This window comes from Asparagus officinalis, chromosome 6 (assembly GCF_001876935.1).
Source record: "Asparagus officinalis chromosome 6, Aspof.V1, whole genome shotgun sequence".
NCBI classification, from domain to species: domain Eukaryota; kingdom Viridiplantae; phylum Streptophyta; class Magnoliopsida; order Asparagales; family Asparagaceae; genus Asparagus; species Asparagus officinalis.
This window is the reverse complement of record NC_033799.1, coordinates 43,689,688-43,711,416: the sequence shown is the minus strand read 5'-3', so window position 1 is coordinate 43,711,416 and position 21,729 is coordinate 43,689,688. Positions and strand designations below refer to the sequence as shown.

The following is a 21,729-nucleotide window of genomic DNA, read 5'->3' as shown; positions in this document are numbered from 1 at the left end:
GATCTCAAGATCAGAACTCACCGAAGCAAGTTTAACGACCACGAAGTCGTACTCACCGCAATCAAAGAAAGCTGGGCGGCATATTCGCCAGCAGGAGCCAGCCGCCACCGGCCCTGCAGCTGACGTGCAGATCTTCGAGCCGCAGCGGCATCAAATTTGGAAGCAACTGGTTTCATGGGTGCCATAGATCTCGTCGGAGGAGATGAGCAGTGTTCGCCGGAGATGAGAACGAAGATTTCGTTGAAATTTCAAGAAGAGCCGTAATGACTCTTGATTTGACCTCTAGCGGTCTATTTATAGACAGCTATGAGCTGTCAAATCGTAACGGACGGGATTCGAGGCCAGAATCCCGCCCAAACTCGACCCTCGCCGTTCGAGTTGTGGAGCTTCCAAACGCGATGCCCACCTTCGCGTTCAAATTTCCAACGCTGGGCTCACCCACGCGATCATAATCCTCAAAGGCAGAAATTATCTCTGTGTTGGACGCTATGATAGCAGCTTCTTGACTACCAAGGCTACGACACAGCCCCAGAGTGAAATAAAAGAAGAGCTAACAGCAATCGTCAAGGCGACCAAAGCCCGCGGAAGAAACAAACGACTCCACTGGGGAGTCTATTGGAGAGTACAGATAGATTACAATCAAACAACATTGAAATGATCTGGTTCGATCAGACGGGATGAGCAATCAATCCACAAAATTTGGGATCCAAAGTATTCCGAAAATTCATCCCAGTCAACCGCGAACTTCGAAAACTTTGGAGGCGGTTCTGTAGGCTGTCTAAAAATCACAATGGATAGCTGATCCATATCAAGCTCCGACAATGGAAGTCACAATCAGACGACTTCTTAATCACTGCACTCCGCAACTCCACAATCGCACAAACACGACCTCATTTCTGAGATGATTGATCTTGATGGCTGCGACAACAGCATGACTAATATTATATTAGCCAACTATTAGAGATGCTGATGAGCAGTGTAATGATTTTAGAAATAAAAGGTTGGACTTAGTGGTGAGTTGCTTGGTAGAGAGCCGTGTGGCAAATATTCATCTTCAAAACACTATGGATGTTGATTCACCGTCAAATTCCAACAACGAAAGCTACAATCAAATAGCTTTCGGGTCGGCAATCAAAAGTGGCAAATCAGAGACTTCACATAGATCGAGAAGAGTTACATCAACGACACTTCCGACAACTGATGAAACTCTATTCAGCGCTTCACAATCGACGGTGAGATTACAATTCTGAACGACTTTCATACCACCCTACAACAGCTAAAGCCAGGATTACTGAACAACGGTCCCCGCAACGCTTCACAGAAGAAGTTACAATTCAGAAAGCTCCTTCTGAAACGCGGATGTCATCCCCGCGTTACAACTTGGGAAGTGCAGGCGACCCCCGCGTTTCCAAGCCACCCCCGCGATTTTTAGCTACAACAAGTCAAAACGCGAGCGGCCCTCGCGTTCAATGATGTTCAGCTAACACCCAACCTCGCGTCTCAATTCTAAGAGGCGAAGTTGGGTTCTGAACGCCAGATTGGGTGTTTGACTCGTTCAAACATGAGTCGAACGGTTTCAGAACCGTTTATCCCACGTTCTGAGGGATCTCCGCCCACGTAGGAGCGGATATAGGGGTCAGTTACAACCTCCTATCCCCCTATAAAAACTCAACAAACTCAACTGAGTGAGGGGTTCGATTTTCTTGGCTCAGATCGACCACAGGAGGCGAGGGGTTGGATTTCGGAGAATCTAAACTGCACAGGTTGGAGATTTTTTTCCAGTTATCAAAACCAGGGGCTGGCTTTGTTGGAGGAGGAGGATCAAAACCACTCGGGTTTGGTGATTCAGCAACAGCAGCAGCGAAATCCTTGGAGATAGGATTTTTGAATCAAGCTCAGAAGATCAAATCTGAGAGGATTCTCCAACAACAGAATAACAGCTTGATCATTAACCGAATTTTCGGTTCTAACAACTCTATTCACAGAGTTCTAACTCGTTCAGAGTTCTTAAACTCATTCAGAGTTAAACATCAAACTTTCCACATAAGTTCATCGTTCCCACGAGATAAGAGACGGTCGGATCGTCAAGGGAGAGCAAATTCGACGCGAGCAATCGAAGGAGGCATTCCATCGCTACCGAGAAGAACCCAGTTTTAAACAAATGAGAGAACCAAATTCGTTCTCTCCTCTTTTGTAATCAAGTTGTAATCGGAATTAAAGGAATACAAGTCAATTTTCTTTATTCTTTTCATTGTGTTAACCAAAATCTCATTTGGTTTTGCCAACGACGAAAATTATTCCCATCAAACTTCTCTGGTTTAGCAGACATAACTTCACTTGTAGCTATAATCTGATGATGAATGAATAGTTTTGTTATTATAATGCAACAGAAATATATAAAACATTCATACAATAGAATTATCATGCAGTGTAACATTTCGTTTTTAAGAATTGCAGACAGCATTAACATAAAAACCAAAATGTTAATCATGTTACTATTCTAAACAGCACACAATTGGATTCTTGGATTGTTAGGAATATTAGCTGTTTAGACAATAATAAGCACGGAATTTAGTTTGAAACAGTTGATAATTAAGTCAGATAATATCAGACAAATATTATAACTCAGAAATGAAATTAATTCAAACAAAAAAAATTAGAGTTAGAAATACGGCCTGATGGTCGACATTAATCATCCTGAAAAGAAGATCCACATTAATCACGTTTTTAACTGTTCCAATTAGCAAAAATTAAAAATAAAAATATAGCAGATTAAGGGCCCATTAATCCGGAGCTGCATTCGTGTCCGCAGGTCGTGTGCTTTAAAAATAAAAATGTAGCAGATTAAGGGCCCATTAATCCGGAGCTGTATTGGTGTCTGCAGGTCGTGTGCACGCGCCACCCACCCGACCCCGAGCCTGGCCCGGCCGGCGCGCGCGTGTGTGGTGTGGAGCATAACCTTTATTTTCTTCTAGGCATAGGCGAGAAAGGGAAGGGTTATAAAGAACCTATCTTCCCATCTCTTTTCCAATGTGAGACTAAACTTTTTCTCTTTTCCTCTACAAACCCAAGTTTTAAGTTACAACTCCAACACATCCCTCTATCAATGACTATACTTCTCGTAATACTATGTAAATTGAGCATATTATCAATAAACACCCAACCTACACTAGCAGTAATGAATGGTTTCTTCAATGGAGTGAAATGTGCCACCTTACTCAAGCAATCCACTATTACCAATATGACCTCAAACCTCCACAACTAGGCAACCCCTCAACAAAATCCATCGTCAAGTCCTCCCAAATCATCTCTAGAATAGGCAATGTTTACATCAACCCCATCAGAGCCCTCTGGTCATACTTCATCTTCTGGCACACATCGTACTCTTCTAAGTTCTAACTTCACCTTCACCACTGCCTCTAGCCCTTCCCGATAAAAGAAGTACTTCTCCCAAATATAAGTTCGAAGCCAACCTGAGTGCCCTCCCTCTCGACTATCATGAAAGTGAGATAGAATATCCTCTTGTAGCCCTGACACTCCTAGGAATAAACACATCGCTTATAGAAAATCAGGTCAACTCGAACCTCTGCACTCAATTCTATCATAAATATCCGCAGCATGCTCATCTAATTGCATAGACCACCAAATACAATCCTAAATTCTCCAATCAACTCCACTAATAGCATATAGCATCCGTAATCCTCGCTATATACCGACCACAACATCTGACTCCCCTCCTCCCATGACAGTACATCTACAACTTTATTCTCCTTCCCTGACTGATATATGACATCATACTCAAACCCCAGGAGCTTCGCCATAATTTTTTCTGTTTGCAAGTGACTATATTTTGTTCCGAAAAATGTTTCAATGTCTATTGATCTTAACAATGGTAAAATTTCTTCCAAACAAATATGGCCTCCATACCTTCATAGCATGCACCACTGCTAATATCTCCTGGTCATTGGTTCTCCAGGCCCTCTTCTATTGTCCTAATGACTTTGAAAAATAAGCTAGCGGCCTCTTCTCATGCACTAAGACCGCCCCTATTCTCTTACCAGTAGCGTTAGTGTGAACCTCAAACTCCTTTGAAAAATCTCACAAAGCAAGCAACAGAGTCTGAGACATAGCTCTCTTCAAATCCTCAAATGTTTGTCATGATGAATCTGTCCACTGGAAGCCATCCTTCTTCAACATATTTGTTAACAGCCTAGAAATCAAATCATAATGCCTCACAAACCTCCTGTAGTAGCCCGTTAACCCTGAAAACCCTCGCAAAGCTAGCACATTTATGCAAAGGCCAATCTGCAATCTTCCTCTCATCTATCTTTACCGATTGAGCTGAGATAAGATGCCCTAAGTACTCCAACTCTGCTCTTGCAAAGTCACACTTTGACAACTTAATGAATCCCAGAATCCTCAGAGCCTCCTCTATGTAGCTGAGTATATCAATATTTCATCAAAAAAATACTAGCACAAACCTCCTGAAAAAAGGCCTGAAGATGTTGCTCATAGATACCTGCAAAGTTGACGGTGCATTGCACATTCTATACGCATCATCAAATACTCAGTAGTGCCCCAAGTGCTCCCTGAATGCCAACTTTTGTACATCATTCTCTCTCATCTGGATCTGATAGTATCCAACCCTCAAACCAAGCCTTGTGAATACTACGGCCCCGAGCAACTCATCCAACATTCAGTGTATGGCTATAATGAAGGATTGGTTTCCTATTCCCGAGCAACTCATCCAACATTCAGTGTATGGCTATAATGAAGGATTGGTTTCCTATTCCCGAGCAACTCAACTCATCCAACATTCAGTGTATGGCTATAATGAAGGATTGGTTTCCTATTCCCGAGCAACTCATCCACTACGGGAATAGGAAACCAATCCTTCATTATAGCCTCATTCAGTGCGTTGTAATTGGTGGGAAATCCCAATGTCCCTTTCATTTTCCTCACTAGAGAATAGGTGGGGAAAATGGACACTTGGGTGAGGAAAATGAACTCGATCTTACTTGGCCTAATCAACCCACACCTCAGCATCTTCTCCACTGGCCTCTCGATCTCCTCCTTCTAAAAGTGAGCATAGTGGTAAGGTAGCACGTTAATGAGCTTTGATTCGTCCTTCAAAACAATCTCATGGTCCCAGACCCTCTATGGTAGTAACTCAGTAGGAACATGTGTAACCCTCTAATGTCGCAACAACACTATCTGCATCACTCCATCCTCTAGTTGTGCTAATGGATCCTCTATGTCATCCCAAATACTGGACTCGGCCAATAGTAAACACCTTAAAAATCACCTCGATCAATAGTCTCTATGACAATAGCATAGCTCTCAACTCCTCCGCTACTAAAAAATAAAGCATCCTTCTGTCTAGGATACACGGAATTCCGTCTAGGATGAGTATCCTAGACGGAATTCCGTCTAGAATACGTGTCTAGAAAGTTTCCGTCTAGGATGTAGTATTCTAGACGGAAATTCCGTCTAGAATACATCCTAGACGGATTATTCTAGACGGAATTCAAAACCGTCTAGAATACATCCTAGACGGATAATTCTAGACGGAAATTCCGTCTAGAATACTACATCCTAGACGGAAAAAATTTCCGTCTAGGATTAGTATCCTAGACGGAAATTTCCGTCTAGGATACTCATCCTAGACGGATTTCCGACTAGGATTTTTTAATTTTTTTTAAAAAAAATACATTCTAGACGGAATTTGAGCATTCTAGACGGAATTTCTATCTGGGATGCTTTGCTACAGTTTTTTTTTTTTTTTTTTAGAATCTACTTTGAGTGCATGTATACAATATTGAACAACAAAAAATTATATTCATATCCAACACAATCTAAGTATATTCCAATATCAAATCCAATTATATTCAAATAATACATTCACCAAAATAGTAGAGAGATACATAAATTGTTTACAAACTTTTACATAAATCATTTACAATGGCTATGACACTGCAGAAGCTTCTTCAACTCCTTCCCTATACATTTACTCGTACCTACACTCCCTCGGTACACGGATAACCCTAACAACCTCAGAATGCTTCGTCCCCCCGCCGCAGATATCCTCATACGTCGGCTGATGAACCAGGCCCTAAATTCATGCATACATATCTATTAGGCATGTGAAGGCATATGTGTATAATTTGTATAAATTCATGCATACATACACACACACAGACTAAACGGACACACACAAACATATATATACATATCAGGAGAAACTGTGACTACTCGATGCAACTCCAAGCAACTCTAATCTCCGGGAACGAATAAAAACTCCAAACACAAAAAATATAGCATGGATAAGCAAGAGGATAATACTAGAGATTCGATCATAGGGCAAGAAGCTGATGTCATTGCCAAAGAATTATCCAAAAGCTGTCTGCACAACCAAAAAAAGGAAACTATTAGCCTACATGCTAAAGAGAGAAATTAATGTAGGGCATTTCTCATATCGGTCTCTCGAATTATTAATATGGGAAATAGGTCCACCAGAGAGAAATTAATGTAGGGCATTTCTCATATCGGTCTCTCGAATTATTAATATGGGAAATAGGTCCACCAAAAAATAGAATTTCATTTTCTGTATGGGAAATAGGTCCACCAAAAAATAGAATTTCATTTTCTGAGAACCTATAACATTGATGACATGGGGGAAGCGATATGAGAAATACCAATAAGCTTCAGGAAAAGATAATATAATGCTAGTAACATCCATCTTAATCGACAACTGAGCTCTAGGAATATAATGCTAGTAACATCCATCTTAATCGACAACTGAGCTCTAGGAAGTCTTATTGCATAAGTTTGTTTTCACTGAGAATACAAAAAACCTCTTAACAACATGATGTTAACTAAGCATATACTAGAGCATCTCAACAAGTATTGTGATCTCAAAAAACCTCTTAACAACTTGTTATTTTCTTGACACAATACCTAGGAGTACTACAGAAGTTTGGTTCAATATATAACTAGTGAAGTGGTGTTTCATGAATATACATGGATAAGCGTCCATTTACACCCCAATTTACAAATATATTTAGGAAGGAAGTTTACTCATACCGTAATGTACAAGAACCTTCAAACATATAAACCTAAACACGTCCTCCACAATTTTACATGAATATTCATGTTATTCTGCACCAAATATGCTCAATTCTAAATCCATGACATAACATACCATGTTAAATAAAATGATGGTCTGGTGCATTTGAAAACTGAGATTTAATATATACCTCCATGAACGCTAATAAAGTCATCATCTGAATCGGAATCCAAAATACTGGTAGAGTCAAATCATGATTCCTCTTGGCATACTACTGCAAGAATTGCATATATAATTCAATTCTTATCTACGGCAGAGGTAAAAATCAATCAAAACTATGATATGCACAAATTAAAAAGAAAAAGAAAAGAAAAAAAAGAGAAATATGTATTACCATTTTTTCAATCTAGACAAGAGCTGACCTGTTATTATGCCAGATAAAGTGAATATTAGAACATCAAAAAGAAATTTATTTTAAGGAAAGTTACTACAGGTTAAAGGTTAAATCATATTTCTCAATTTAATCAGGCCAATACATCAAATACATGCACAGAGACCATATTTCAGTATTATATTCTCCCAATCTTGTTCAAGTCATAGATCAAATTCAAATCATAGAAAAGGCATAGGAGGTTAGATCAAATTCAAATCATAGGAAAGGCATAGGAACAGATGGTGATTGGATGAAATTAGAATAAAAAGGTGGCCGTACCATACAAATACCAACTACTAACTTCTTGAGTTGAGACATTTAGAGCCATATGATTCAGGAAAGATAAACAACATGTTAGTACTAATGTAAAAAGGATTAAGAGTAAGATTGAATTTGTGTCCAATGTAAATAAGCTAAGGAAAGGAATACCTGCAATGACTTAGATATAATAAGAGAAAATAGCAATGATGGGTGAAGTTGTTAGGTCTAAGAGGTAGTGCAAGATGTCTGAACATAGCAGTAGATTCTTAAACATGTAAAGTGTCCAGGATAAGGTTGAGTAACTAATTCTAAATATCACTGAGAACTACATATTATGGAGCAATTATCATTACATCAACAATATACTAGTGTAACATACTCAAAATACAACAGAATAAACTGGAATATTTTGCTTACCCAACATTCCCCAAGACATTTCCAGAGCAACAAACTCAGTACGCCTTCAAGAAAAACTAAAAAGAAGAAAGAAGTAAGCAGGCCGCTAAGCATCACAACACAGAATTTTCCTGCACACAATGGGACTTAAGTAATAAAATTCACAACAATATGCATACAGATATGCAAATATTGCAAACTAAGAGCTATAAAGGATGTAATAGCCTCTGAAAGTTGTCCATAACAATATGCTTATTACAGACATGTAAATATCACAAACATTTTCTAAGTAGCAAGTAAGCATTTTCCAAGCAGCAATTTAATCAGCAGACACAAGAAACATCATCAAGGTCATGGCGTCCTTCTAATGATAAATAAAAAAAAGCACTTAACCCTTCTACAAGACTAATAACTCAGTGATTACTCACTTAAATGATTTAATCTTCATCTTCATTCAAACCCCCTCGGAAATTAACCAACGGATGCATCATTAGACAGTACTATAACAATTATGTTATCAAGACTTCATCTTTCCTTTTTGTTCATTCAACAAAGAAAATGGCACAAAGTAACAAAAGAAAAATCGAATTTGACCTTAAACCCTACAACAACAAAATTTGCAGGAATCTGAAGAAAGAAACTTCTAATCTTAAAAAAACGTGATAAAGCATTGACCTGTGAAATCCCAGTCTTTTAAGAACTGGGAGAGTGATCTTGGACTTATCCATCTCCAGAATTGACAATGGGACATTGAAATATCAAGATATCATGTTTTTTTAAGATTAAGCCCTAAACCAATTTGACATCAAACCCTAAATCCAGAAAATTGCAGGAAATTGAAAGATAACTGGTTGGTATTTCAAAAAAGTAGAAGAAATTCACCGGCACCTCCTTATGTTCTCGTTCAGCGCGCCGCCGAGGTCGATCTCGGCGAACGAGTTCACCGGCGGCGGCACGTCCGGACGCTCTGGTCTCGATAGGGGGATGTCTGTAGCGGCCGTCGAGTTGGATGCTAGGTGTTGGTAGGAGAGCGCAGAGAGGAGAGGGAGAGTAGGGAGGGTGGTCAGCATCTCGACGGTGGGGTCGTACCCCTGTCCAAGCGAGCAGCGACGGCAACGGAGGGCCCGCGGCCGTGCAGGGGCGGAGGCCAGGCGGGGACTTCCTATAACAGGATTTTTTTCACCGAAATAAACAATGGGACAGTTTTGATGTTTTTTATTGAGCTGAGAAGACCATCGTAGATGGAAATTTCCGTCTAGAATAATCGTCTCAACTTAATAAAAAATAATAAAATAAATCCGTCTAGAATGTATTATTCTAGACGGAAATTTCCGTTTAGAATAATATATTCTAGACGGAATATTCTAGACGGAAATTTTCCGTCTAGAATATTCCGTCTACCCCTTAGAAACGACAGTCCATGTATGACTCTTTCCTTCTAATCGGAGCACCATCCCCATAACATCAAAGTTCATCTTCACATCCCCTAAATGCCTCAACCAAGCGTTGCCCAAATAACATCCATTCAAACAAGCACTGACACGTGAAGATTAGCAAAAATCTGAACTCCTTGGATGTTAATGCCAAATTCCCTGACAATCTTCTAACACTACATTTTATCCCCAGTCATTATCCACACAACAAAAGACTCAACAGCAGTCCCTATCAAACCCACCATCCTAGCAACCCTCACATTAATAAAATTATGCAAAGAACTAGGATCAACTTACAATGACACCTCATGCTTTGTAACCCATGTTATCATCCTTAAGGTAGATGATATATCTCATAATGTTATGTGACAGCTCTGCTTCTTCTGATGCCTCACAACGATCATCAACCTCCTCACCCTTTCTATCAGCAGGCTACTCTAGCCCTGCATCAGTGATCTTTGTTCACTTATCCCCACATTTAAAGCATAACTCCTTCTTTATTCTATCATGTACCTCATCTCTGGTAAGCTTCTTCAGCTCCTTTTTGGTTTATCACCTGAATCTGTGACTGTGCTCGAGGTCCTGCCTACCTTGTCAATATCATTACCTAACTTTTTTCTACCACTAACCTCCCTATTAGTCCTCCAAACTGTTAGTTTGACCTCCTCAATAACCTTAATTAGCTATCCTCATTGCCCGTGACAATCTCTCAGGCTACTTAATCTTCACTTATGTAGTGCTCCAGGGATTCAAACCCTCCATAAAAGTACCAAAAAGTGTTTCCTCTGACCAATCCCTCACTATCACCTATAATTTCTAAAACTCATCGATGCAATGAGTAACATTTCCCTCTCGTCTCAGTTTAGCTAGTTGCCTATGATGGTTGACAACTAGAGAAGGTCCCCACTGATACAGAAATTCATCCACAAACTTGGCCCAACTCTCTCTCTCTCTCTCTGAGACTTCAATCACCTCAACCAGTTATTGGCTTGTCCATCCAAGTGAAAACTAGCGAACTCCACCCTTTGATCAAGATCTACCTCAAATAGACTAAAATACTAGCTGATTTTCTCTAACCACTCATGTGAATCACCTCTTCCAGAGTGAAAAAAAAAACAATCTTCGATCTGTGTAGACCCCAATCATACTAATAATCTTCCTATCATATTCATCCTGGCCATAACCATAACCATAGCCGCCACAACAACCCCCATGATGCTGAAATCCTCCTCTACCATACAGGTGGTCGCCTTCGATCAAAACCCCGGTCTTGACACCAGAAGGACCAAAATCATTAGCATAACCATCTTCTTGTCTATAACTCAGGCCCTGCCTATCTGTGAACGTGGGGCCGCGTGAGGGCAGCGGCACGCTAACCCACTCGCGCACGATTGGATGACGGTCTGCTATCCCGCTGTTCGCCGCCGCTGCCACGCGAGGGTCGTGCGCATGAAGGTCGAGGGCGGCGCCTGCCAGCCCACGCGAGGGAGTTTTTTCCCGCGCTTGTTTCCCGCGCGCTTTCCCTTCCCGCCGCTTGTGCCCGCCGGATTTTTTCGGTTCAGCCCCCTTTCCTCGCCTATAAATAGAGAGGTGGGGTGTAGAGGAAATGGTGTGGGGAAAAAATCAATTGTGGGTTTTGTATTGGAGTTCTTTTGAGGAAAAAGAGAGAGTTGAGATAAAAACTTGTAATAAGTTTGGTATTCTCCTCATAGTGAAAACCCCTTCCCGTGGACGTAGGCTAGTTAGCCGAACCACGTAAATCTCGTGTTTGTATTTGTCTTATCTGTGTGTTGGACGTAGGCTAGTTAGCCGAACCACGTAAATCTCGTGTTTGTATTTGTCTTATCTGTGTGTTGCCATTGCTTGTAGGTTCCCTCGATATTTTAGTCCTAGAACTGATGAGAGGAAGAGTGTATATTTCACTTTGATGAAATATATCACTTTCTATTCTAGTTTCCTTTGAGAAACAAGAATATAGAGGTTGACTTGTGCTTTTGTGACAACAAAAGTCAGAGCTATCTCTCAGGTGATATCGCTTCCGCGGCGGTGGGCGTAACTCTGCGCCCAACAATTGGTATCAGAGCCCCTTATTCAGACTAGAGGTGGTAAAATTTCTGATCTGAGGTGGTTGAATATTGTGTGGTAAAACACAAGTAATTGTTAAAAATTTCTGAGAGAAGCAGATTTACATAATTCAAGCGGATAATAGCTTCTACAAGTAAAACAAATAAAATTGGAAAGTACGAGATTAAAAAATTCAATGGGAAAAATAATTTTTCCTATTAGAGGATGCAAATGAAAAATTCGCTTATTTCGCAAAAGTTGCACAAGGCTTTGGCTGGAAAAGAGAAAAACAAAACTATGTTTGATGAGGATTAGGAGGAGCTGGATCTGGAAGCACGGGCGTCGATTATCCTTTGCCTTAAAAGGGATGTAGCTTTCTTGGTGGACGGGGAGGAAACGACTGCGGGCGTGTGGTTGAAGTTAGAAAGCACCTTCATGACGAAGAGTCTAACGAACAGGATCTATTTAAAATCCAAATTGTATACTTGCAAGATGGAGGAGGGCTCGTCAATCCGGGAATACATTAACAAGTTTGATAGGATCTTATCAGACTTGAAGGACATTGAGGTGACAGTGGAAGACGAGGATCAGGCGCTTGTACTACTTCTATCTCTGCCGAAGTCCTATGAGAATCTGGTTCAAACACTGATGCTTGTGGGTGATAGTTTGTCGATGGATGAGACTAGAACGGTGCTTCTAACGGATGATCTTCGAAAAATTATAACTAGTGATATGGCCACTGGTGGTAACAAAGAACAAGCGCAGGGGCTGTTTGCCAGAGGCAGAGGCAATGAGCGAGGGAAAGGCAAGGGAGGAAAGTCTAGATCTAAATCGAGACCTCTTGCGGGACGAGCGTGTTTCAAATGCGGTGAAGTTGGGCATTTCAAGGTCGATTGTCCTAACAAGAGAGTAGGAGGGAAGAAGAACAACAATAAGACTGAAAGACGAGAAGGCAAGGAAGAGGCGAGCTACGCTTCAGGGGAAGGGAGCGATAAGGAATGCTATGTCGTCACGGGTGGTGAGGATACCTCTGGGAAGTGGATTCTTGATTCTGGTTGCTCTTACCATATGTGTCCAAATAGGAAGTGGTTTACTACCTACAGGAGCATTGATGGTGGAACCGTACTGATGGGGAACAACCATGCTTGTAAAACGGTGGGGCTAGGTGATATCAAAATCAAGATGCATGATGGAGTGGTTCGAACCCTGACGGACGTACGACACGTTCCCGACTTGCGGAAGAATCTCATCTCAGTCGGTGCTTTGGACTCTGGGGGTTGCAAGATCGTAACAGAGAATGGAGTGAAGAGGGTTATTCGGGGTTCCTTAACAGTGATGAAGGGTGTTCGTCACGGTAATCTATATACTCTCTCGGGTACGACGGTGACAGGAGATGCAGCAGTTGGAGCTGATGGAAGTGGTGGAGACCCATGTGAGCACACACGGTTATGGCATAGGCGGCTTGGGAACATATCAGAGAAGGGTCTAGATCTGCTTGGTAAGGAGGGTTTGCTGAAGAATCTGAAGAAGCCTTGCATGAATTTTTGCGAGGACTGTGTGTATGGAAAGGCGCACAGGATTCAATTTCTGAGAAGCAATCACAAGATCAGAGGGATACTAGATTATGTGCACACGGATGTTTGGGGTCCGACTTCGACAACTTCCAAGGGTGGTTCCAGATATTTTGTCTCATTCATAGATGATCATTCTAGGTATGCTTGGATTTATTTTCTGAAGCATAAGAATGAGGTATTTGAGACATTCAAGAAGTGGAAGGCGATGGTTGAGAACAGGACAGGGAAGAAATAGAAGACGCTAAGATCTAACAACGGTACAGAGTACACAGATGGTGCCTTCAAGGAGTTCTGTGATCAGGAGGGCATTACTAGACACTGGACAGTTAGATCTACACCACAGCAGAATGGGGTCGCGGAGAGACTGAACCGAACACTGCGAGAGAAAGCAGTGAGTATGCGATCTTATGCTGGTTTGGGCAAAGAATGGTGGGCAGAGTCGATTGCTATAGCTTGCTATATAGTGAATCGATCTCCACATTCGACGTTGGACGGTGATACACCCTATCGGGTGTGGTCAGGGGAGCATGCAGATTATGAGAGGCTCTGGATTTTTGGTTGTACCGCCTACTATCACGTCAACGAGGGAAAGCTTGACGCGAGGGCCAAGAAGACAATTTTCTTGGGGTATGCAAAGGGCGTAAAAGGCTACCACCTTTGGTGTACAGAAGATTCGAAGTTCGTGATCAGCATGGACGTTACCGTTGATGAGAAGTCCATGATTGCTAGGGTGCCCAAGGATGATGGTGTTGAGACTGTTGGGACTTCCAAGTCCCAGGTTATTAAGATAGAACCTAAAGACCAACCAGGTTCTAGCCATGTAGCTTGAGCAGGAGGAGGTTCAGCAGGAGAATACACAGGCACTACAACAACAGCAGCTCGAGGATAGCTTGGCTTCCACTAGGCCAAGATGAGCATACAACCGGGTACAGAAGCTAGGGGCTGGTCAACCCCTGAAGCACTATGGGCATGTTAATTTGGTTGAGTACGCACTCTCGGTGGAAGAAGATGAGCCGGTCTCCTTCAAAGAAGCTATTCGAGACAAGAATAGTGAGAGTTGGTTGGCTGCGATGGAGGAGGAGATGGCTCTCTCCGGAAGAACCAAACATAGGAGGTGGTCCCGTTGCCCGTAGGAAGAAAAGCTATTGGTTGTAAGTGGGTGTATAAGAGAAAGGAAGATCCTTCAGAGCTCGGTGGTACGAGGTACAAGGCGAGACTAGTGGCCAAGGGGTTTGCTCAAAGAGAGGGTGTGGATTACAATGAGATATTTTTTCCGGTGGTGAAACACACTTTTATTCGGGTGCTATTGAGTATTGTTACTCATGGTGATCTTGAGCTGGAACAACTCGATGTAAAGACATCCTTCTTGCATGGAGACTTGGATGAAGAGATCTATATGCATCAACCTGAGGGTTACAAGGTTGAGGATAAGGAGAATCATGTATGTCGCTTGAGGAAATCACTATATGGATTGAAACAATCTCCTCGGCAGTGGTACAAGCGATTTGACTCCTTCATGCTGAAGCATGGGTTTTCCCGGAGCGACTATGATTGTTGTGTTTACATTCGGAAGCTTTGTGGAGGTGATTATATCTATCTCCTGTTGTATGTGGATGACATGCTTATTGCATCGAAGAACAAGGTGGAGATAGATAAGCTGAAATCTCAACTTAGCAATGAGTTCGAGATGAAGGACATGGGCGCTGCAAAGAAAATACTGGGTATGAAGATTAGAAGAGAGCGGGCGAATCGGCGATTATTCTTGAGTCAGAAGGGCTACATAGAGCGGGTGATCGTGAGGTTCGGGATGCAAAGTGCAAAGTCGGTGGTGACCCCATTAGCTCTACACTTTAGGCTTTCTGGTAAACAATCTCCCACTACAGCGGAAGATAAGGCACACATGGAGCGTGTCCCTTATGCTAGTGCAGTTGGCAGTTTAATGTACGCAATGGTGTGTACACGCCCTGATATTTCACAGGCGGTTAGTGTGGTCAGCAGATTCATGGCGAATACGGGAAAGGCGCACTGGGAAGCGGTGAAATGGGTCCTGAGGTACTTGAAAGGTACCGCGGATACAGGTCTGTGTTTTGGTGGAGATACATGTCAGATTGACGGGTATGTGGACTCAGATTATGCATGCGATCTAGATAGACGGCGATCTACTACTGGTTATGTATTCAGGATACATGAAGCTCCAGTTAGTTGGCGATCGATGTTGCAGGCTACAGTAGCACTTTCTACAACAGAGACCGAGTACATGGCCATGGCGGAGGGAGTGAAGGAAGCATTGTGGCTGTGGGGTCTTCTAGACGATTTGGGGATCGAGCAGGAAAGCGTGAACTTGTGGTGCGACAGTCAGAGTGCGATTCACTTGGCGAAAAATCAAGTTCACCATGCTCGTACCAAGCATATCGATGTCAGGTATCATTTTGTGCGGGATGTCATAGAAGAAGGTGATATTTCTCTCATGAAGGTGCATACGAATGAGAATCCCGCGGACATGTTAACTAAGGTGGTCACAGGCAGCAAGTTCCAGCTTTGCTTGGACTTGCTTCATATTAGCCCCTGTTGATTTGCCCAAGAGGGCATAGCCCTGCGGGGCGGTGATGGAGGTGAGGTGGAGACTATGTTGGAGAATAATAGCAGAACTACGATTAGCTTGATCCCGGTGGAGGGTACGTAGATAGTCGCGGTATAGTGACGCAGCTGGTTTGGCCTGGTTTGGCCTGGATCTTTCTGGTGAAGTTCGTGGGGTTCTTCTGGTGTTCGTTCAAAATTTGAGGTTTATCAAATGATGAATGAGGTGGAGAATTGTGAACGTGGGGCCCGCGTGAGGGACAGCGGCTGCGTCGTGCTCACCCGTGTTCGCGGCCGCCTGCCCACGACGAGGTTCGTGCGCACGGAAGGTCGAGGCGGCGCCTGCAGCCCAACGGGCACAGGGAGTTTTTTCCCGCGCGCGCTTTCCCTTCCCGCCGCTTGTGCCCGCCGGATTTTTTCGGTTCAGCCCCCTTTCCTCGCCTATAAATAGAGAGGTGGGTGTAGAGGAAATGGTGTGGGGAAAAATCAATTGTGGGTTTTGTATTGGAGTTCTTTTGAGGAAAAAGAGAGAGTTGAGATAAAAACTTGTAATAAGTTTGGTATTCTTCTCATAGTGAAAACCCCCTCCCGTGGACGTAGGCTAGTTAGCCGAACCACGTAAATCTCGTGTTTGTATTTGTCTTATCTGTGTGTTGCCATTACTTGTAGGTTTCCTCGATATTTCAGTCCTAGAACTGATGAGAGGAAGAGTGTATATTTCACTTTGTGATGAAATATATCACTTTCTATTCTAGTTTCCTTTGAGAAACAAGAATATAGCGGTTGACTTGAGCTTTTGTGACAACAAAAGCCAGAGCTATCTCTCAGGTGATATCGCTTCCGCGGCGGTGGGCGTAACTCTGCGCCCAACACTATCAAACCTCTCATCAACTGGGCCCTACTCTCAAACATGGCATGTATCATGCTTGAGATCAAATCCGAGCAATCTACAGTCAACCAACAGTTAGGATTTCGTCAACACCCTGATCACCCTACTGCCAATCATCACCGACGACCCGATCTCTACCGAACTCGCCATTAGTTGTCTCCATCGATCCCAAAACAGCTTGTTGGGCCCCTCCCATTTTGCTGTGAGCCCCCGTGATATCTGTAGCCGACAGGCTATGGGTGGCCAATGCGGCTCTATAGAGATCGGCTGCACTATATTGGTCAAGCCCAGAGGAAGAGCAGCACGGTTAGTCCTAGTCTTCCCACTGCCACATCGTTCTCGTCTTGATTATGATTTGTTATCATTTCATAGCCTTTTCCATTCCTATGAGCCTGCCTTCGCCATTTTTTGATGCTATTACTTTTGTCATTGTTGATTAGCTGATTCAATGACAATGTTAATTGCTCGACTGCCTGAGATAAATTCCTCATCTCCCTCCTATTCTCTTCAAAATCTTGCTCGATAATTTTGAATCATTTTTTCCAATGTTTCGATCCTCTTTCAATTTGGGATTGTTTGAGTATTTAAAACTGACGATTCCGCCATTGCATACAATTAAACGCTATCTCAATAAAAGCGACAAAAATTGATAAGGATCCTAATTTGGTTCCACACTCGTTGATGAAGCGCATGCGAAACCTCTATCAGATTGTCAACAAAGCAATCTAAAAGCCCAAGAAATCCAAGACTAAATCCCAAAAAAATCCAATAAAATTTCAATATCCTCAAGGATAATGTCTTCTACGATACTTTTCACCAAAACAAAAGCTAAGAAACCCTAATTTGGGCTGCCACCATACTAGAGATTGGTGTTCAGTCCTTTTACATAAAAGCCCCTTTAACAAATTAAAACACTTAAAACTTCTCAAATAACCCCCTAATAAATAAGTAATGCATAAACAAGCCCAAATATTATTTTAAATCAAATATCCCTGCTGAATGTGGCCTGCAGTTATGGGGAACCACTCGAGCACGAGTACCCGGGCGCATTGACGATTCCGGAGAACACACACAACTAATCTTATGCATGTGGACTGACACTGAGCTCCTAAGCACACAAGAGGACCAGTCTCTCTCTTGCCGTTCTTTAAAAATTTCTAGGTTTTTGACATCATGACTCAATCATCAAATTTTATTCTAATTCGAAAAAAAAATCACACTTAACAACGTGGACTCCCTAACAGGAAAAAAAAACTAATAAGTTCATGATCCACCCAAATCTTCCAAATATCCTCTTAATCCAAAGACTTAAGTAGCTAAACCCTAATCAATGGAGGAGAGTTGATCGATCACTCCGCCTCCATCTTTATATCCTATGAATCGATCACCATCACTCCCCAGTCCTGCTTCTCCTTCGAGGGTGAATATGACGTCACTCCCAAATCTGACAGTCACACGTGATGACCCCACACTGCCGCTGCCTGATCCGAATGGAGCAGATGGTGAAACTGTTGAAGATCAACCCCAGCTCATTACAAAGCCCAATCTATTTTCAGCCCAAGGAAAATAAAAGCTCAATTCCATTTCATCTAAGCCCAATACATTGGAAGCTTCTCAACAAATGTGAAAGAAATATATTTTTAAGAGAAAATTGTAGAAGGATGTAGAAAGAAGAAGTGTGTAGAATGTGGTAATAATGTATGGCTAGGATTGTTTCTTCCACACACTTCCTAGCCCTCTTAAGCAACTATAAATAGGGGTCTTGGGCTCTCATTTAAGCAAGCAAGCAAGAAATAAGCTTGAAAGCTTGAGTGTGTAGTGTAGGCTTGTGTGAGTGTTCACCAAAATAAAAAGTTGTGTGAAAGTGAGGTGCTCTTGTAAGAGCAAGTATTGTACTCCCTAGTGTTCTATTAATAAAAGTTTCCTTTGTGTAGAGGGTTGTGTTCTTCAAATTCCATCAAAGTGGTATCAGAGCGAGGTTCGATCTAGCCGGGCCAATCGAAGGTGCTCGTGTACGAGATGGCGAATATGATCCAGCCACAGATTCTAAAGCTGATGAAGACCAATTATGACAACTGGAGTATCCAGATGAAAGTCTTGCTCGGCTCGCAAGACTTGTGGGAGCTCGTGGAGAATGGCTACACTGAACCAGAGTCACTTGCAGTAGAAGAAACTCTCACCGCCACACAGAAGAGTGAGCTGAATGAGGTCAGAAAAAGAGACAAAAAAGCTTTGTTCCTAATATTTCAAGGCGTAGATGAATCAACGTTTGAGAAGATTTCCAACGCCCTGTCCTCTAAAGAAGCATGGGAGATTTTACATAAATCATATCAAGGTGCGGAAAGAGCCAAAAAGGTACGCCTCCAAGCATTAAGAGTTGAATTTAAAATTTGAAGATGAAAGCTACAGAATCAATATTGGACTATTTTAGTAGAGTTCAGACAATAACTAATCAAATGAAGAGAAATGGAGAAGCAATTAGTGATGTAAGAATTATGGAGAAGATACTTAGGACTTTAGACTCTAAATTCAAATATATTATTCCGGCAATACAAGAGTCTAAAGATCTTTCCGAAGTATCTATTGATGAGCTGCAAGGTTCTCTGCAAGCTTATGAACAAGATATAAACATTAGTTCAAATCAAGCGGAGAATCTAGAACAAGCCTTGCAGAGTAAGATGACTATCAAAGAAGATAGTCGAAGAGGACGTGGAGGCTACAGAGGCAGAGGCTCATTTCGAGGTGGCTCAAACTTCCAGCAAGGTCGTAGGAGACAGTACCAAGGAGGCCATGAAAATCAAGATCGAAATAGAGATCGTGAACGATCATTCGATCAAGGACGAGGTCGTGGCGCACGAGGACGAGGACAAGGAAGAAAATACCAGGAGGACAAATCCCAGCCACAGTGTTACAAGTGCAAGAGATACAGTTATCTCAGCTACGAATGTTGGGAGAAATCAAATCAAGTGGCAGAAAGAAGTAACTTTGTAGAAAGGGAGCAACCAGACACTTCAACAGTCCTGCTGACGTACCAGGAGAGTGAAAGCAAGAATAAAGATATCTGGTATCTGGATTCAGGTGCCAGTAACCACATGTGCGGCATCAAGGAGTTTTTCACCGAGCTGAACGAGACGGTACAAGGAGATGTCACCTTTGGAGATCAGTCAAAGATTCCAGTGAAAGGCAAGGGCAAGATAATGATCCAGACAAAGACGGGCGAGAATAGGTACATCTCTGACGTCTATTATGTTCCAGCACTACGAAATAATATTTTGAGTCTAGGCCAGCTCCTTGAAAGAGGCTATGATATACATCTAAAAGACCTTGCCCTCACTATCAAGAATAAAAATGAAGTAATTGCAAAGGTGAACATGTCTCGAAATAGACTGTTTACCTTAAATATTCATACTGACCCTGTCAAGTGCTTAAAGATGATTATAAAGGATGAGTCTTGGCTCTGGCATTTGAGATTCGGGCATCTCGCATTCATTGGCCTAAATCTTCTGTGGAAGTGTAGGCTGTCTAAAAATCACAATAGATAGCTGATCCCTATCAAGCCCTGATAATGAAAGTTACAATCAGACGACTTTCTAATCACTGCATCCGCAACTCTGCAACCGCTATAAACACGGCCTCATCTCTGAGATGATTGATCTTGATGGCTGCGACAACAGCATGACTAATATTACATTAGCAACTATTAGAGATGCTGATGACAGTCTTCACAATCAATAGCGGGAGTTACAATCTGACGACTCTCATATCCTATAACAGGCAAAGATCAATAAGCAATGGCCTTTGCAATGTCATAATAGACGAGGTTACAAGTCAACAACCTCTATCAAACGCAGAAGGTCACTTCTGCAAAACGCACACAACTTGTGCGTTCTTCAGCAAATATCTAACTCTGCAACGCAGAGTTAAAGCACTAAACGCACACATAACGTGCGTTCTTCAACAGACTCAATTATGTGTCCCGAACTCTGGACGCAGAGTTGAACTCCAACGCACCAGCGACCTGTGCGTTTCCAATTCCAGAAGGCATGCGGCCTGTGCGTCTCAAATCTCTAACAGAGATTTAACTCTGCGTCTCAAGCCTTGGACGCAGAGTTAAAGCCCAGAACGCCAACTGAGGCGTTTTAACTTGTTCAAACGCAAGTCGAACGGCCTCAAAACCGTTATCCCACGTTCTGAGGGATCTTCACCCACTTAGGAGCGGATTTAGGGGTTGGTTACATCACTAACCCCCTATAAATAACCGACTTACTCAACCGAGTAAGGGGTTGTTGATGGGTTGATCGACTTTTAGCAGAAAAAACCGCAACCCAACTTAATCACATAAAACCAGACATTCGGTTTTCAACAACTCTTATCAGAGTTTTTAACCCGTTCTGAGTTCTTTATACTCGTCAAGAGTTCTAAACCGAATTCATCAAGCAATTCAATCGGTTTCGTGAGATAGGACGGTCGGATCGTCAACGGAGAGCAAGTTCGACGCGATCAATCGAAGGAAGCACTCCACCGCTACCAAGAAGAACCCAGTTTTAAACAAAGGGGAGAATCAAATTCATTCTCAAGGAGAGAATCAAATCCATTCTCCTCTCTTTTGTAATCGGAATCCAAATTGTAATTGATTTTGAGAGAAATACAAGTCAAATTTTATTTCATTGTCTTTTTACTACAAATTTCCAATAAACAAAAGATGGCGACTCCGCTAGGGACAAGCTTCTCTAACGAGGAAGTGGTGGCGCAATCCGACGTTCATCTCACCGGAACCACCGTCGAAACTCTCGTCGTAGAGTTCGACCAAGCCAAGTATGAGGAGGTTCTCTCCTCTGGGTCGCTTGGCCCAAAAGCTAGGCGTGATACCCACAGGAGCTCTAAGGAGGTCATCATTACTGCTGAGATGCCAAAGAAAGCCCTCTCCTTTGGCCAAGACCTTAAACTCGCTCTGCGAGTTGAAGACTCCTCCCCCGTATCACTACGACACATAATAGGTCAAAAGAGACCTATGTCGGAGGAGAATCCGACCAACG

The 21,729-nt window shown here is 42.4% G+C and overlaps 1 protein-coding gene and 1 long non-coding RNA gene across 5 annotated transcripts; one reads left to right on the top strand and one right to left on the bottom strand.

The window, feature by feature from the left end:
• Positions 5,883 to 9,129, bottom strand: LOC109846478. 4 transcript variants are annotated; one of them, XR_002248531.1, is made up of 5 exons: positions 9,045 to 9,129; positions 7,461 to 8,287; positions 7,257 to 7,340; positions 6,343 to 6,403; positions 5,883 to 6,112 (listed from the first exon to the last, which is right to left on the bottom strand). It is a non-coding gene; the product is annotated as an uncharacterized LOC109846478 (long non-coding RNA). The 4 variants fall into 4 exon arrangements; XR_002248532.1 differs by having other exon boundaries at positions 9,039 to 9,122; XR_002248530.1 differs by having other exon boundaries at positions 7,461 to 7,488; positions 8,178 to 9,110.
• Positions 18,713 to 20,219, top strand: LOC109846108. The gene is made up of 3 exons (XM_020415334.1): positions 18,713 to 19,048; positions 19,090 to 20,058; positions 20,211 to 20,219. Exons 1-3 carry the CDS (start codon positions 18,713 to 18,715, stop codon positions 20,217 to 20,219), a joined length of 1,314 nt encoding a protein of 437 aa, XP_020270923.1.